General features: G+C 44.4%; 1 protein-coding gene across 1 annotated transcript in view; it reads left to right on the top strand.

The window, feature by feature from the left end:
• The first annotated feature begins 2,595 nt into the window (after positions 1–2,595).
• The window catches only part of Bcar3 (BCAR3 adaptor protein, NSP family member), a 120,426-nt gene continuing 104,336 nt past the window's right edge, over positions 2,596–18,685 (top strand). The window contains exons 1-2 of the mRNA XM_008837475.3: positions 2,596–2,757; positions 9,187–9,514. Of these exons, the coding sequence (XP_008835697.1) occupies positions 9,198–9,514 (317 nt within the window). The 5' untranslated portion in view covers positions 2,596–2,757; positions 9,187–9,197. The remainder of the gene's footprint in view (positions 2,758–9,186; positions 9,515–18,685) is intronic.

Raw genomic sequence — 18,685 nt, 5'->3', positions numbered from 1 at the left:
GCTTTCTCCATTTTCTTTTGTTGGTCTTTTTGAGATAGGGTCTCCCTGTAGCCCCAGCTGGCCTGTAACTCACTATGTAGACCAGGCTGGCCTTGAACTCTGAGAGGTCTGCCTGCCTCTGCCTCCCGAGTGCTGGGATTAAAGGTGTGCACCACCATGCCTGGCTATATTCTTTTTGTTCCTCCAGCTTACTGACTTTTATTCTTACTGAGTCTGTTAAAGTTATCTGTAGAAGTTTTAACTTCAGCCATTGTTTAGTGACAGAATCATTTGGTTCATTTTAAAGATTTTTCTTTGATGAACTTTTTGCTCATGTTACTTTCCAGGTTTCATCCAGTTGTCCACCTAAATAAAAGCTCACTGAGCTTCTTTGAGACTGTTTTAATTTCTGTTAGCAGTTCATGACCCTTCTTTAGGGTTGGATACTGGGCATTTTGTTTTGTTCCTTCAATGACATGTTTCCCCCATGGTTTATGATGCTTATGATCATGCACTGGTGTCTGCATACTTGGAGATGTATGCACATATGCCAGTCTTCACAGACTGGTTTCCTCAGAGAAAGCCCTTTACCAGTCAGGTAAACAGATTCTAGGCACACTATCCCGCATGAACTGTGGGTGGATTAGCCTCACAGGTAGGTCCATAGCAATGAGGTCTGCAGTGTGTATCTGTGGATGTTGCCATGAAGCATAGGTCTACAGGCCCTTCCCATCACTTTCAAAATGACCATCATCTTCACTTTTAACATCACAGATGTGATTTAACTGTTTTTGTTTTTTGTATTTTTGAGATTGGGCCTCACTTTGTACCCCTGGCTGGCCTGAAACTCACAGAAACCTGCCTACCTCTTCTTCCCAAGGGAATCAAACCTGGGTCCTCTGCAAGGGCAGCCAGTGTTCTTAACCACTGAGCCATCTCTCCAGCCATCCCTGCAATGGCTTTTAAAAGTGGTTATAAGAAGTTCACCTGGGAAAGTGAGATGGCTCAGTGGGTAACAGTACTTGCCACCAAGCCTGTTAACCTGAGCTCAATCCCTTGGACCACATGATGGTGGCTAATAACCATCTGTAAACCTAAATTAATATATATCCTATGTCCCAGCAATTCTGCCTTGAGTTATATACCCAACAGAGATATATGCTCATATTCACCAAAAGGTATCAAAAATGATTTACTTTATCTGTTTATAAACAAAACTAAAACAACTGTCCAACAGAAGAGAGACAAACACAGTAATAGGAATTAATGAGACACCACGGTCAAGATGAATGAGTCTCATTAACAAAATATTGAGTGAAAAAGGATACAAAAGAGCACTGCTATATAATTCTACTTACACAGGCTTCAAAAACAGTTAAGGCTAGGCCTGGCGGTAGGTATATAACTCGAGGCAGAATTGCTGGGACACAGGATATATATTATAATATGTATGAAATTTGGTGGAGCATAAGGGGGGTGAAGATAGGAGATGGAATCTAAATATGATCAAAATATTTTGCATGAAATTCTCAAAAAAAACAGTAAAAAGGAGTCAAAAATAAAACTGTCAATTTTCAATTGAACTTTCTGGTGTATTAATTTGAAGATGTTCTTATTCTGTATACATCTTTATTGGAAATATATATTATTTATGTTTTGTTTAGTTACATTTTCATTAATGTCATGGGAACCTAATGTCAATGTGGTCCAATGAGCAGTTTTTCCCTTTATAGTTAGTACTACATGCATTTAAGAAATCTTTATCTGTTCTGTATGAAATACACAAAACTTCAATTAAAAAAAGAAATCTTTATAACAAGATATTTCTGATAATTTAGTGTTACTGTTTTATCTGTTACATTTAGATCTAAAATCCACCTGGAATTGATTTTGGGGTGTGGTGTGAAGTGGGCATCATGACTCCCTGTGAACGTTGGTGACCCAGTATCATTTACAGGATTGTATGCCGTCCCACAGCCCACCACAGCAATAACTTCACATAAACCAAGTGACCATATAGTGTCACCATAGAGTGTTTCTGGGTTCTGGCGCATTGGTCATTTTGTCTGTCCGTGTGTAATTTCTGGGCTTTATAATAGGTCTTGGTAACTGGTAATGTACGTCCTACTGCGGGCTCCAATTTTTCTCCCCACTGAAACATCTAGTGTTACCTCCACCTCCCACTTGACTTTCAAAGCGCCCCTGTGAGAGTGATTGATTTGCCTGCTCCCCTGACTTGATCACTGTGGTTACCTCAGCCTTTGTCCCACCAAAGCCCTTTAAATTGAAAGCCAGCCAGGTGTCTGCAGACAGAGGCAGGTCCGCTGGGTAATTAACTAACTCGGGGAAGGGAGAGAGGGGGAGGCGCGGCTGTCCCGTAGAGAGAGACTCGGTGAGGAAGTGGTCCATCTACTGGAGTCTGGCTTCTGGGGAAGACAGGAGGGGAGCCAAACTCTCAAATCTGGGCCGAGGAGGGCCAGACGTGGTCACCCAATGTGAATGTCGCGGGGTTCCTCCTGGCCGCGAATCGGCTGGCCGGGGTGGGGCCGCCGAGCCGCAAATCACCAGCTGGGGGCCGAGTGCGCGCCGCCGCTCAGAGCCGCCTGCAGCCGCCGGGCCCGGCGGGAGCGCGAGGAGCCGGGCGGAGCGCACAGCCCAACGCGGGCTCGGTGGGCATGAGCGGCCGCAGCGCCGGGGGCAGCCGCAGGGCGAGCCGTGCGGGACGGGCAGCGCGGCGCCTGTGAACCGCAGCCCGGAGCCGGAGCGCCGCGCGGGGAGGTGAGTGTCCCCGTGCGCCCCGCGTCCGCGCTGGGACACCCGGCTTGCGCGGGTCGCCCCGAGAAGGGACCGGGAGGTTTGCGGGAGAAAGTTGGGTTCTGGGGAGAGCGGAGCCCGCGCGTGTGTCTCCCCGGCAGAGTTGGCGTGGGGCGTCGGGGGTGGCCGGAGCGGGATGGGACTTGCGTGCTGGGGCGCCCCGGATCGCTCAGCTCAGCTTCCGCCGAGCGGCGCGCGGGAGATCGGCCCTGGAGCATCCTCGCTCTTTTGCTAGGGTGGCGCTATATTCCCAGACACTGGTCTCCGGACCCGGTCCGATCCACCCACTCCCTCCGGACGGGTTCCCACCCCCACCTCCACCCCCACCCCCATCTCGGTCCCCTCCGGTTCCGTCTGGCTTTCCCTGAGGCCGGTCGGGTCGGGAGATGCTCACCCAGACGGCCCCCCGGAGGCTCTCTAGAGTCCTTTCTCCACTAATCTCTTGGGAAGTTTGCAAAGAAAGCGAAGGAGCCTGCTCTGTAATTGTTGACATCTCCCTCCCTCTCTCTGCCCTTTGTTGAGGAAGATGAATAGTTGGTTGTGTGGCTCCCTCTAAGTAGGGGGAGGGAAGGCAAAGAGGGAGGGACGGATCGCAGCCTATCTTTCTTTACCCACCTAGGCTGCTACCACTTAAAAAGTTTGATCAGGTGTAGCACTCGTCATGAGGGCAGCTGGCAAAGGTGGTGTGTGCGATGGGGGTGGATCACAGAACTCTGGTTTTAGTGTTAACACTCGCTGGAGGCAAGGTGCAAAGAGTAGCCCATGTCTGCTTTTGCTTACAGCCATTAGTCCAAATGGAAAGTAGAGCCTCCTCTAGAGATTCTTTTAAACCGTGACTCTTATCTCCCAAGGTTCCACAGACCTCTTGGGGCAAGTACTTGGGCACAGGGAAAATTACTTTGGAAGCCGATTATCTCTGTGTGTTCTTGGGGACTGAGACGAGATGCTGGAGGAAGGGAGAGGCCATGACCCTGGGGATAGGCTCAGCAAGGCCAAGTGGGAAGGGGTTGCCCAGTTAGTCATGGGGAAGCCCACAGGCTAAGCGGTTTTGTGTGAGTGTGCCAAGGAGTGTAGTGAGTCTAATGTAAATAGCTTGTGGTCCCTCAGCACCCAACACCGGCTCTCAACTGTTGGTGAAAAGCCTGATATTTCCAAGATGACTAACCTGAGATCTCAATCTATTGATACAGAAAGAACTGCTTGTCAGATGCATGTTGATCTTAAGAACCTTGTCCTGTAGACCCTGTGCTGTGTTGCTTGAAATACAATCCATGGAAGACTCATTAGTACTTCAATCATTTGGCTAGACTTCATAAGTTAACTTCAAAAATGAAAGAATACTTAGATTTCTAAACCCAAGCAAAAGGTCATTCTAAGTGGGTAAACCAATTTTATTTGTGGGGTTGTTCCCTCTCCTCTCTCTTTCTGACTCTGCAAAGAAGATCTGAATTGCAAATTCTTTATCATGGTCATGGTGAGGGCAACTGAGGTGGCAGCATTTGATTATTTGTGTGAGTTTAACTTGAAAGTATTCCATTTCAGAAATCAGACAAAAATCCAAGCAAGTGGGCTGTTTATCTCTGCCTCACTTGCAAAATCATCAGTTTTGTTTTGAGGGTTTTTGCTGTTTTTTCCCATCTTTGTAGAGCAAGTGAGTTGGATTGTGTTCATAAACATTTCAAAGCTCAGTGGCTGACCAGGGTCAGGGAGGTAGCAAATCCATGAGAATGAGAGTTTTTGAGATTCACTTGTGGCCTTAACATTCCCAAAGTCTCATACTTCCACCGAGCATATGACCTTTGTATGTATTACAAGATCTGGCGTTGGCCTGAGTCAGGACACTGTTCATTTACCTGCCCAGTAGACAGAGATCAAGTCAGATGGTCAAAGTTTCCATTGGTATTTGTTTGAAAGCATGCATAGGGTTCACTTGCTGTGCCCTTTTGTATCTATGTTCTCCTTGGCTTGGTGTGATTACTTCTGTTCTAGGTGGAAACAACTCCCTCCTCACCCTTCCCAGTTGCAGTGGCTTCACTTGTGAACTCCTACTCACCCTAATAGGGACACAGTGAACATGCAATGCAGACACGGCCCCTGCCCTGTGTGAAGATGTGCAGTTTCTTGACTGCTTGCTGTATGTCAAGGACATGATCTCATTTAATTTTCACAGCAATCCACGAAGAAGATATTGTTGACACATTTTACCAATGAGAAACAGACACAGAGTTGAGTAACTTGTCCCAGCCCTCACAGCTACTAAGGTAGAGTAGAGGTTCCAAAATCTAGATTCTGAGTCATACCATTTTGATTTTCAAAGACCAAATGATACATAAGAAGTGTTGAATAACTAAGGACATCGACACAGAAACATCTCCCAGTGGAGAATGTTTGGGAGCCAAAGCCTGGAATCTCTCCTGTGCTATTCTGACTGCTTGCATTTATTGGACTGCAATTTTTTTCCCCCTACCTGGAATTCCCTTCAGATCTTTTCTTGCCTGGATCCTTATCTTCTTCTTTTTTTCCCTTCCCTCAGATCTCATGTCACTGTTACCTCTTCTGAAAGACCTTCCCAGACTACCCTATTATAAAGTTATCTTCGTCTCCAGCTAGTATCTTTTATCATTTTACTCTGGCTTTACCTGGTTTATTTTCTTGTTTGTGTGGGTTGGACTTCCCCATCATAGTGCAGGTTCCATGAGTAGAACCTTATCTAGCTCATCCTCCACCCAGCCCTAGTACGCTGTAAGCCCTCAGAGAAAGTACCCCAAATGAATGAGCCTAATTCCTCTGAACTGGGACCACTAGCAGTATTATTCTCATTACTTAGTGTCTGCTTTCTCTATAAAATATTAGCCTAGTGTGGTCATGGGTCATCTGTCTTGTTTGACACCGTCCCAAAGACCTAGCACAGTGTCAGCCATATTTGAGCCTCTCTTTAAAGGTGTATTGAATGAATGCATCTACTGATTGAATGATACTTCCTCATCATCATTTGATTCTGTTATCCAGGTAGATAATTCCGAGTGAACATTGCTGTCTACCAAAGGAAGTCTAATCTGGTGCCTCTCAACCTTTACTCGAATATTAGGCAATGCTTTGGAGCTTTAAAAAGGCTAATGCTGGTGGCGGGGTCGGGGGTCCTACCCACGGAACTTCTGATTTTAGAATCTGGGTTGTGGCTTGGGCATCATTGTAAATGTTCCCTGTAGGGTTCTTATGTACAGCCAGGCTGCCATTTTCTGTTCTCAGAACTCATTCTGTGCTTTGGTCCTCATAGGCCTGAAGCAGCTGTGGTAAATAAGAGGCAGGAGTGTGGTTGGTTCCTGGTAGTGTAAGAGGTGCTTTCATACGTGATACTAATAAGTCTCTAGGTTAGTCCCTGTGTGTTGATGATTCCACCTGTCCATGTACCTAACTGTACAGATCAGAATCTAACCTCCTTCTAGACTGAGCTATCCCCTAGTAGCTCACACATAGCACTTCCTGTGGTGAGCTTCTCTTCCTTCTGCATGGGTCCCTTCTGAAACCACCTGGCATGTTACAGCATCATGCCACCCTCCCATGGCCATGACCATGGCTTCTTTCCTCCTTGCCAGTGGCCTCAAGCTTCCAATATCTCTTCACTCTGTCCTTTCCCTTCCCTTGGCCATTGCCTGAGGTCAGAGTTCTTCAGTGTTCCTGGATAGGTTAATGCCATATGCCCGAGTGACCTCTCTGGTTGCCCTTTCCTCCTCCAGAATTGCCAGAGTTCCCAACCTAGGTATAGTCCATGCAGGTTTTCCCTGGTGTTTGCAGTCAAGTCCAGACACTTTGGAAAAACCTTCAAGACATCATGGCCTTGTCCTAAGCTGTAGGTCTTCCTGGAAATGCTTCTCAACTTCTCCACTCAAGCCATAGCATGTGGCCTGCAGTATGCTCAGCCTGTGGGAGCTGCTTCCATGTCTTTATGTGTCTGTTGTTAATGGCATCCTCATGGAAGGCTTTTTCCAACACATTCAAAATTTTTGACTTTGTTGTCTTCTCTCAGATCCCCCTGGAGTGCTTTTGTCAAAATTACCTGTTGATCCTTCCAGCGTAAGGGTTGTTGTTTATAAGTTCCAGGTTGGGGCATAGGCAAGATTCTCTGTGCATTTTTAGAGTAGCACTTAAATGTTAGTCAAATTAAAAATCGGAAAGGGAGATGTTAACAGACTTTGTTATCAGAAAATAAATTGAGGTGTGGATACTTGAGAAGGGCATTATAGAGCCTTTTAGCTCGATCGCTAAATCATTCTTGAATGTGCAGAGAGCAAGTTGGCCGTCACTGGAGCTAAGCTTTTCTCTTGGAAACAGACTTAATCAATAGTGTGGCCATTTGCACATAAAGATGTTTTATGTAGTGCTATTGGTGTTGTCTGTGTTTTTCCCAACACATACCAGGTTCTTTGAGATGATCCAGGCCTGTCATAAGGAAGGAAAGTGCTGATAGCTTGAACAGAGGGAGTTCATAGCTGTGTGAGTGGGTATGTGTGTGGATAGGGTGGGGGACTCCTAGTTGCCGTGCGTCACTGGTGGTCAGGTAGAGGGCTACAGAGCTTGACTTCTTTTTTTAAATAACAATGATTAACATTGAGTAAGTGCTGACAGTGTGCCAGGAATTGGCCAGAACAGGAGGGGCCCTCCCCAGACACATAGCCCTGTTGTTCTGCATCCCTTGTGAGTCGAGTCAAACCTTCCATGTGGTCTCACTTAGACATGGAGCAGACCAGCTTCTAAATTATCAGGTCTGGCAAAGAACAGAGGACAGGGTTAGGACTACTCTCATGACTGAAGGGTCTTTCTACTCAGACCTCAGAACTCATGAGCTTTTCTCTTGTTGCATATAGAATTGGTGGGATCCCTATGATTTTTGCACACAAGGTATATTCCCTTTACATACTCTCTTGACTTTATCCTGTTGCCACCTCCATGAGCTCATAGACGTGGTCTTCAAGCCCAGTCCCCAGTTCTTATGTAGAACCCACTCTGCTGCGGTTCTGTAGGAGCAGTTTTTACTTAAAGCGCTTTAAATTTTAATTTATTTTACTTTATATGTATGAGTGTTTTGCCTGAAATGTGTCACTGGCATGCAATGCCTACAGAGGCCAGAAGATGGCATAGGATCCCCTGGAACTAGAGTTAAGGACAACTGTAAGCTGCCATGTGGGTGCTGGGAACCCAACCCAAGTCCCATGTGAGAACAGCCAGTGTCCTTAGCTGCTGAGCCATCTCTCCAGCCCCATTCTTTTTTCCCTGACCATTGCAATGGAAAGGCTGACCTGTGAGGAATGTGGGCTTTGGGCTTGAGGCTAGGGTGTGGAGTTCAGCTGTCCTACAGTGATGTACAGACCATAGTTAGCCATCATAAACAGTGCAGGGCATCTTCTAGGACCTTATGTATTCAGAGAATAGTTGTAATTTTTATTGTGGCTCCTGTTGCATTCCTCTATATGTTACCCTTGATTGATCTTGTATAATTTGGCTTAGCCATAGTCTGATTTTGGGAGTCAAGGAGCGTAGACTCTGTTCAAGGTGAATGGTTCCAGCCAGTCGTAGCTGGGAGCAGTTGTTGGAGTTGCTTCTACAATCTCATAAGTCATTTTCTTCTGAGCATGCGTGCACAGACATATACACACACACATACACATACACACACACACACACACACACACACACACACGCATTCTTCCCATTCCCTTTTTCTTCTTCCCTGACTTCACAGGCACCTATGGGCATTGCTTACCCTGCTAGTGGCAGACAGGCTCCTAACCCACTTTAAAAACAATGTATAAGGACTCACCCACCCCAATGGCTTTCCAGTGCAGCCAAGCTTGCTAATACATGGAAGAATGGGCTACCCCCGACCCCTGACCCTGCCCTGTCATCATTAATTAGAGTACATTGATTTATTTATAAGCATCAGGTTTTTGCCAGAAAAACCACCCTATCTTTGTAGGTAGCACAACTTTGGTCTGGCACTGTAGAAGTTTCAACAGCTAAAGAATCCCAATAATCTCCTCCTGTTCTTATCACAGGGTGGTGGAAATAAGTGCGGTAATCATCTAGTATTTATAATCTTTTCCCTGATGTTTATTACTGAAACAACCAGTCCTTCCTTAATGTTTTTTCCCCCTTAATTGTACTTTTCCATCTACTTCAGTATGATAAAATGGCTCATGTGCTCTAACAATTCTGAGATGTGCTTGTCCTTTGGTTTTGTAGCCAATCCAGGCAAATTTCTCTGCAGGATCTTGAAGGAGGGAGATGAAAATTTTTTCATTCTTAGGAGGTTCCACTAGTGATGCCTTTAATATTGTTTGCCTTTGAAAAGTTGGTTCTTATGACCAGCTTTATCCTTTACTCTTTTCTCCTTAGAGTTGAGGATCATGGCTGCGGGTAAATTTGCAAGCCTTCCCAGAAACATGTCAGTGAATCACCAGTTCTCCCTGGCCTCGTCCATGGACCTTCTGAGCAGCAAGTCCCCTCTCGCTGAGCATCGCACAGATGCCTATCAAGACGTGTCCATACACGGCACCCTTCCACGGAAGAAAAAAGGCCTTCCTCCCATAAGGTCCTGTGACAATGTCAGTCACATGGGTACCCTTCCCCACTCCAAATCCCCACGGCAGAACTCACCTCTGACCCAGGACATCATCCAGGAAAACCCACGGCAAGACTGGAAAGGAGACATCTTCACCTTTAGGTAACTTTTTTCATTTTGTGAGTGAAATGACTTATCTTGGAAGTCTTTCTATTAGGAAAAATGTAAACGTATGCAAAGTTATATGAATCCCTCCCTCCCTCCCTCCCTTCCTTCCTTCCATCTGTGCTGGGGACCTAGGACTTTATGTATGCTAGGCAAGTTCCTAAGCACTGAACTACATCCCTAGCCCAAGTGAACAGTTTAACCTTCATGGAGCACCACTTTAGCAGTAATTAACTCATGGTCATGTTTAATCTTTATTTCTACCCACCTTCCCTTCTGTGGTATTATTTTGAGGCAAATCTTTTGCCAATAAACTTATCTATACATATTTGGATATGGGCCTTTCAAAGATAAGGATTCAGATTTAAAGTATATGTAACCACTACATAAATACAACACTTTTAGACTGGAGAAATGGCTCAGCAGTTAAGAGCACTGGCTGCTCTCACAGAGGACCTGGGTTCAATTCCCAGCACCCACATGGCTGCAAACAAACATCCAGTCCCAGGGCATCTGACACCCTCTTCCAACTTCCTTTGGCATTACATGACACAGGTATAATTATGTTCATGCAGACAGACTCATACACAAAAAATAAAAATAATAAAATATTTTTTAAATTAACCATTTCTTCATATACCTAATATTTGAGATTTTAAAATCTAGCTTTCTCCATTAAAGAAAGCACATTTTAAAAAATCATAGTATTGGACTCTGAACTGCTTTCATTTAATTCTTTAGCAATTCCAGGGTATATATAAATTAGGATCCATACATATCTCCTTCAGTTCTCAATGAAAATAAAATTTTGTGCGGATGCATCCCATATCAGCTTCATGGTATTGTAGGAGAATTTATTTCTCCCTGCTGAGGCCAGGGATCTGGATGATTAAGCCTTTCAGTGTCAGTGCTGCTTCTCTGGGTTTGTCATGGGCTGGGCTGTGATTGGCTATTGCTTGTTAGAGCTAGTTTAGAAACTACGTTCCTTTTCCTGTAGATCAGCAGCTTGTGATATCGAATGGAGCGGTCTCTTCCCTTATCTTTATCCAGCCTTGTAGTGAAGAAAGCTACTCTGATCCTAGCTCATTTTTTGGTATAATCTATATATGGAACACCTGTGTTGATTAGAGTATATTGATTTTATAGGTCCCAGGGTTTCACCAGGAACATTCTGACCAGTCCCTTTGCATATTTAAAGGGGTTGGTCCAGCATTGAAGACATTCCAGCAGGCCAATTATTGCAGGAATCTGCTTTTGCTCTTTTGCATCTGAATCAGTGCCTTTTTCAAACTTGCATTTTAGTGAGAGACCAGATACTAAACGCAATAAGACAACTGAAGATTGCAACAAATTCTGTAGAAGAAATAGACTGACAGACTAGAGATTGGGCATGGGTATTGATTTTTTTCATTTTTGTGAGGTGAACACGTCTTTAAGGGGATAATTTAAGAGCTAAATGTTAATAAAAGAGGGCAGCCAGGATCTGTGTAGGCTTTCCCAAGTACAGGGAAATGGAATGCAAAGAACTGGAGGCAAGAGCAAGTGCAGTGTGTTTAAAAACCCCAAAAGAAGGTTGGTGTGGCCTGTGGCTCGAATGTGGTTAAGGTCAGAGACTACAGGTATAGATGTTGGTTGGAGAGTAGGCAGGTGACATTTCAACATTAGTTTTAGTTTCACAGTTGTAAGAAGAAAATTTGTGAAACCCAAATATTCTCTGCAGGAAGTATTAGTGATCCCTGAAATGCTTCTAGTGTTGGCCCAGAAGGTTATCCTGGGGACTGGAGGGACCTGGACCAGCTCCAGGAAACCCAGGTGGGTAGCTTCCCAGCTTAGAGAGCCTGCAGGCAGCCTGCTGATGAAACAGGCAAACATGAGGGCACATACCTGCCTGCAACTTTGTTAATAAGCCACCATTGGCATTAGTGGGCAAGGATGCAGACAATGCAGCAAAGACCCTTCTGGCCCTCCAGAAGTGAGCACCAGTGTTAGGCTGCAGGATGTAGAATCAGAACGAGCTGTTAATCATTGGCTTACTGGGGAGCCTTTTTATTTACTAATTTTAACTCTTCATTGAGCTAGGTATCTACTGTGTACCAGTCACAGACAGCTCACAGACCTACTCCTTAAAGTTGTGAGGCTCTCCCTGGCTAGATGCCAGCTCACACAAAGGGAAGACTGTGTGGAGTAGGGTCACTGGGGAAGGAGGTGCTAACGGAGTTGCCCTTCTGTCTTGAAGAAGTTCATAAACACCCAAGGTCCAGACTGCCAACCTGCCAGGAATTCAGAGCTTTTCGATTTGAAAACTGACTTGGCTTTAAAAGATCTTAAAAGGGGATGGGCACAAGTCCTGAGTTTGAAGTCCAGGATTAAGTACTGCTGGCCTAGGGTTTGTTTATTATTAATCAAAATTCACATCTTTTTTTTCTTCACTCGAAAAATCATAATTTTTTAAATTATTTAAGATAAATTTAGAAAATAACAAATGTCTATCCTGCACAAATCATGTGGAGTGAGAAGGCCAAGGGCACATGAAATCTGACCCCTTTAGACTTATAATTAACTTACTCGTTTCTAACATGCTTTAGTATTTTAATTTTTAAAAAGATTTACCTTTACTAATTTAAAAATTATGTGTATATGTAGGTGTGGGGGTGGCTATGTACATGTGAGCACAATGCCTGCCAGGTCTAGCAGACATTGGCTCCCCTGGAACTGGAGTTACAGGAGGTTGTAACCCATGAGATGTGGGTGCTGGGAACCAAATTCAAGTGTTCTTAACTACTGAAGCATCTCTCTAGTCCCTCTAACATGTTTTTAAAATTTTCCCAAGACCTTCTTGATTTTAAAGAGTTGACTCTCTTGTGTTTTTCTTCTTCTTTTAAAAATATTCCTAATAAGATTATGAGCTACTGCAATTCCTTTTTTAAATAAATCATGATATGAGGAAAAAGTTTACATGTGAAGAGTTAGAGATGAACAGCATGAGTGAGAACCCAAGGCTCTGGAGATGGGGATTTTACCTGAGGGACCACAGAAGTACAGTGAACAGTGGAACATCTACAGGTAAGTAGTGGGTAGCTTAGAAGAACTGGGGAACCCCAGTCATCCACTGTAGCTCACACCACACTCTTTTCACATTGAATAGGGTTAGTTTCAGTTCTAGGCAACATGCAGGTACAAAGTATGAAAACATTCCATCTCATCACATTTGGTGTTGGCATGACGATAGCACTTCTGATGTCCCAGACCCCTGTTCATGTGTATCCCACCTACACACAGAAGGCAACCATTCAGACAGACACCTCCTTGTCTTGTAAATTTCCCTTTATCAGTAGTTTTGCTTTTCGGGTTTTAGTTACCCCCCCTCCCCATCAAGTGCTAGCTAAAATATTAAGTAGAAAAGTCTAGAAATAAACAATTCTTGAATTTTCAGTTGTAGACCACACTGAGTTGCATGAAGAAACATTCTGCTGTGTTCCACTCAGGACAAGAATTGTGCCCTGATCCAGTGTACCCTAACTGACTATGCCACCCACCTGTTAGTCACCTAGTAGCCATCTTGACCGTCACGGTATGGCATGGCAGTATTTGTACTCATAATGTCCCCAAAGTACAAGAGTAGTGATGTTGACAATTCAGATATGCCAAATGGAAGCAACTATAGAGTGCTTCTTTTAAGTGACAAATTGAAAGGGTTTGACCGAAAAAAAAAAAAAAGGTATGTTGAGGTTACTAAGAGAGTATATTAGTATACTTACTCTAGTTTATTGTTGTTACTCTCCTACTGTGCCTAATATATAAACTAAACCTTATCATAGGTATGTGTGTCTAGGACAAAACGTGGTACATATGAGATCCAGTACTACATCCTGTTTCTGCACCCACTGGGAGATAAGGGGACTATTGTATCTTGACTTGTTACAGATTTGCTGTTTTGTAGTAAACATTTTAGCTTATTAATTATTAAAATGTGACCTTTATTATAACTGAAAATGAACAGTTACCCTGTGGGAAGCTCTAAGCAGAGGATAGGAGGTCTCCTCTTTGACCCAGATGTTCACATTATTAAGCTACATGTCATAACCTCCCTTTTACGAGTGAGTCCTAAGCCGGGCATGGTGGCATACACCTTTAATACCAGAACTCGGGTGGCAGAAGCAGGTGGATCTCTGTGAATACTAAGGCCAGCCTGGTCTACATAGTGAGTTCCAGGCCAGGTAGGGCTACAGGACGACCCTGTCTCAAAAAGAAGAAGGAGGAGGAGGAGGGGGAGGGGGAGGGGGAGGAGGAGGTCGTTGTCCTGTGTAATAGAAAGCTATGTAACGTAAAGGGATGCTGTTAGTATCGCTTATATTCTGTAGCTTTAAAATATCTTAAAGGATGTATATGTCATAAGTGTTGAGGTGCCTAAGAATAATAGTGGATGAGTTTGGGTTAGAACAGAAAGTACCTTTGGGCCTTCCCCAGACACTGGGCCCCACAGCCTCCAAAAATGTTGGTGCCAGCTAGAACATCAGTGAACTGTCTGCTTAGTGGGAAGAGGTGAGTTGCCCATCTGAGCCCAACACCTCAGACGCAAGCTTTGAAGAAAACAAGGCCTTGGTTGCCAAGAGCCAGGCAGAAGGCAGGCCTGGGGAAGGAGTTGGTCTTCTCTTTCAGAGACCGTATCTCTTGGCTTTCTCATTGTCTTGGCCACCCTTGGATATACTCGTGGTTTTGAAAGGTAGCCAAATCCAGAAAGCTCTTAAACCTGCTGCTTGATGTCACAGAAGGAGCCTTTGTTCCAAACACGGAGCCAGGCTTCTCTAAGAGGCCCGCAGACAGGATTTCCTCTTGACATTAGGGTTGTTCGGCTGCTGTCCTTTTGATTCATTTATCTTTAAGGATGAATTTGTATTTGAATCCAGAGCTTTTCTTGAGCGGAGAGGAACCCAGTTCCTGTTGGGATGTCCGTGTTGCCAGGATAACTGAGAGATCAGTCCTTGGAGACTGTTCAGGTCCTTTTCCTGCCCGTGGGTATGTGGAGGCTTGCATTCCTGTGAACAGCTGCGAGAGCCTAATTCCTTCTGCCTCCTGTGCTATGGGAGCATGTGGCAGGACAATGTGGGTTTTCATTAGTTTGCATGAAGGATTCTGACTGACTTGGCACAAGTGTTGTAACTGACAGTGTCCCCAAAGTCTGCAGAATTATCCCTGGTGAAAACCTATGCACTTTCCCAGGCAGTAAGTGTTGTGTCAGTAGCAGATCTTCAGAATTGAAGCCAGGGTATCAAGCACAGGATCTGTGCAGTTTTTCTCCTCTGAAAGCCATTTCAAAGACCTCACTCTGGGTTGTTCAGTGCCCTCATCTGAATAATTCTCTAATTATGGCTTTCTCCTTGAAAAGCAAGATTACTGCCCCAGACATGCCAGTAAACCAGCCTTTCCTCTCAAAAGTAATCAGAAGATCTGCAGTGTGAGGGGCCACATGCAGACATCTATAGTTTATACATGACATGTTGCCATCTGGAAGTTGGAAGCTTTTCATATTAAAGGACAAATTGGCTTTAGAGTTTAAAAATCTATTTCATAGATTAATAGATTCTATTTAATAAAATGCACTTTATTTAATAAATATTGGGTGATCAGGGTAACAATGGCTTTTTAACAGTTCTATAAGAATGTTTCTAGAAAATAATGGTCAGTGGGTTGAATGTTTAGTTTTTAAACTGCTAGTTGAGTTTTACTAACATTTGGAAGTGTCCCCTTGATGTTTGAATGCAGCTGTTGTGGATGGGTTACTGAATTCCTGGGAATGGCCTGGACCTGGTGGTCCCTGGTGTGCTCAGGCTAGGGGCAGCTGGGTCAGAGGTGAGCTTGATCTCTGCATCTTGTGCTGCTTCTGGCTTGAAGGAGCCCAGAGAACGAGCTGCTTGAAGGTCTACCAGCTGCCTGATGGTAGTCCTAAATCCTCTACTGACAAGGAACCGATGGGCTGGGATCTGTGCATTCCCAGCTGTTCTTCTGGGAGAAACAAAAGGATTTTTTTAAACTGCAAACCACAACCAAGAGAATGATCAGATACTGACACAATGCAGTCCTTGTCAAGTGGCGCTGCTTACATCCCATCCCCTTCCCCCAAGCCAGACCTGCTTTAATTCAGGCTTTCTCAGGCTTCCCGCATGCTATTTGGAAAGGCCAGGGTTTTAGTCTTAGTTGTGCACACGCCACAGTGTATGCTAAGGCACATTGTAAACAGATCCACAGCTATGCATGTGGATCTGCTGGCCATCCCAGCCTGGCCAGTATATTCATGTTGGAGAAGTCCTGACTGTCTTCAGGGGACCTGGACTCAGGGCCAACACACCCTCAGGCCACAGCCACTCTGCCTTTTGTAATGGTTATCACCCTGTCTAGCCTCAAGAGACTTGCTACAGTATTAGAAGCAGAATATCAAGCTCTCTCTCTCCTTAGGGGTTCCAAAGACAGGCATATATGGTCTTGTTTGAAGGACTGTGCTTTTATGTACAAGTTCTGGAGGTCTGAGAAACCCTCAACAATTGCCCCAGCCTGTATATATGTGTAGTTCCTGATTAAGCTGCAAATAGAGTCCCAAAGGTAGAGTGTCTCCAAAGGTAGAGTGACCCCTATTGACAAAATAAGTCTAAACCAGGTAATTTAGAGTTTGAAGTTTAGATTTCTGCTTTTGTCACTTATTAGGCATGTGACTGGAGAAAATTCTAAATTATAAAAGTGGCTTGAAAATAACTCCCTAAGGAGTGCTGAGATGGCGAGCTGCCCTCTAAATATGAAGGTACCCCTAAATGTCACTGTTCTGACTTCCACAGCTAAGCATGGATCTCCTACTGGGAGTCTGCTTTGATCAGGTCATGTGCCTGCTCTTAGCTCCTACCTGGTCACCAGCAGTTTGTACCTCTGCTGCTCTACTCTTCTGGGACACCTAACCCTGAAGGTCACTGAGGGCTTTTCTGGGATGCTGATATAGGTAGGACCATCAAAGAAAGCCACCAGAGATCTTGACATTGATTCCAGCAGCCAGACCTGGTAACTTCGTGATATTGGGTACATTACCTTTCTGAATCGCCACACTTTTAAAGGGTAGCTCAAAGGATCAAATACAGTCACGTGTGAGCTGCCTAGCACAAAGCTGGCATGGAGGAGGGACTCAAGCTGGTTGATTTCCTTCCTTCCTCCTTAAAGGCAGAACAGGGAGGCTCCTAATCCTCCTGTGTAATCTGAGATCACGTTCCCTGCCTGCAGCTTTGGTGGGAGAAAGTTTCCCATGTGTTGATGGAATCTGACTGGAGTCCCTTTATCCAGGTCTGCCCTACAGCAATGTGCCTTGGCCAACACACACAGCTTATGGGTATAACAACCATACAAGGTTGTAAAATACCAGCACACCTTTGTATTCATACACAAAACAGAACCTGCCTGTCTTCAGTGGACTGGCCCTGGCCCTGATTGTGGTTCTTAATGTCAGGGTCTGCTCTTTATTCTTCCATGAATTATTATTGAGCTGGATTTGAGGGCTTGTGCTGGGTACCCAGTGCCTAAGAAATAGATGTGGCCACTGTTTTAGGGAGCTTCCAGTTTAGGGGCCCTGGGACAAACACAAAGATAAATTCAAAACAAAGTGTCAGGAAAATACCTTCAGAGGGTCCTGTCTTAGATTGATCAGTGACAACCTCTCTGGGGGGTGGGAACATTTGAAGATTTAATGCGTAAAGAAAACTTGAACTCTTCCACTAGTAATTTTTATGTTGCTGTGTGTTGAAAGGGTAATATCTTTGAAATGGTTAAATAAAATAAAATATACTATTAAAATTAATCTTACCTGTTTGTTTTTTTTTTTGTTTTTTGTTTTTTTTTGGTCTTTTTTGAGACAAGGTCTCCCTGTAGCCCCAGCTGCCCTGGAACTCACTATGTAGACCAGACTGGCCTTGAGCTCACAGAGATCCTCCTGCCTCTGCCTCCTGAGTGCTGGGATTAAAGGCGTGCACCACCACATTTGTCTTTTTTTTTTTTTAATTGATTACTAGAAAATTTTCAATTACTTGTGTGATTCACATTATGTTTTTATTGGACAGCACTGATGTGCATCTTGGTAAGGAGTTTAGATTTTCTCTGTCGTGCAGAGGGAAACCTTTGAGAGGACGGCATGAAGAGACTGAAGTTTTAGAAGATTGTTTTGTCTGTTTGGAGGACTGACTGATGAGAGAGAGGATTGGGAGGGAGCAGAAGGTGGTTATAAAAATATGGGGAACTGGTATGGGTTCTGCTGCTGAATCATGACAGAGGAGAAAAGGGAGTAATCTGATAAACCTTTTGCACCTGGACGAGGTAGTGCATGCTGATAATCCCAGCACTTTGAAGGCTGAAGCAGGAAGATCTTGAGTTTGAAGCCAGTCTGGGTTACATGGAGAGACACTGTCTCAAAAAAAACCCAAACAAAATGATATATTTTATGTAGAATCTATCAAATGTACTGAGAGTTGAAAACAGTGAGGTGAAGGAAGAAATGACTAGTCAGGTGTGACTCTGGCAGCTGGGAGTGGGAGGTGGTGCCGATTACTAAAACGGGAAAAGTGGGAGAGGAGGGCTGGGTCATATTTTGGCTGAGTGACTGACTTTCCTTGGAGGAAGTGGTAGTGGCTGATCTTTGAGAATGAAGACTTCAGTTTGAAGTGTGCCAAGTTGTCTCCGTGGATTTCCTTACCACACAGGAGTTGACATTATGAATCTGGAGCTATGGAGAGAGAGCTAATCGAAAAATTAAAAAGTCTGCACTGAACTGAAATCAAGTCCTTGAGGGTAAATACTGTTACCGAGGGCAAGACTTCATAAAGAAAAGAGACCCTGGAATCCAGTCCTGAGGCTCTCAGCATAGCGCATTCCAGGATCAACAAAGGAAGCAGAGTTTGAGACAGAGAAATGAATTAGGATCTGGTAAGGTTGTTCAAAGGAAGATTTTTTTTTAAGATAAAATTTATTAGGAAAATATTCAATCTTGTAAGCTTTTGAGCTGGGCATAGTGGTGTGTGCCTTTGATCCCAGCACTCCAGAGGCAGAGGCATGTAGATCTCTGTCATTTTAAAGCCAGCCTGGTCTACATAGTGAGTTCCAGGCCAGCTGGGGCTACAGGGAGACCCTGTCTCAAAAAGACAA

This window comes from Nannospalax galili, unplaced genomic scaffold (genome assembly GCF_000622305.1).
Source record: "Nannospalax galili isolate Female #2095 unplaced genomic scaffold, S.galili_v1.0 scaffold618, whole genome shotgun sequence".
NCBI lineage: Eukaryota > Metazoa > Chordata > Mammalia > Rodentia > Spalacidae > Nannospalax > Nannospalax galili.
The sequence above is the reverse complement of the archived record's forward strand: the minus strand, read 5'-3'. Positions and strand labels throughout refer to the sequence as shown.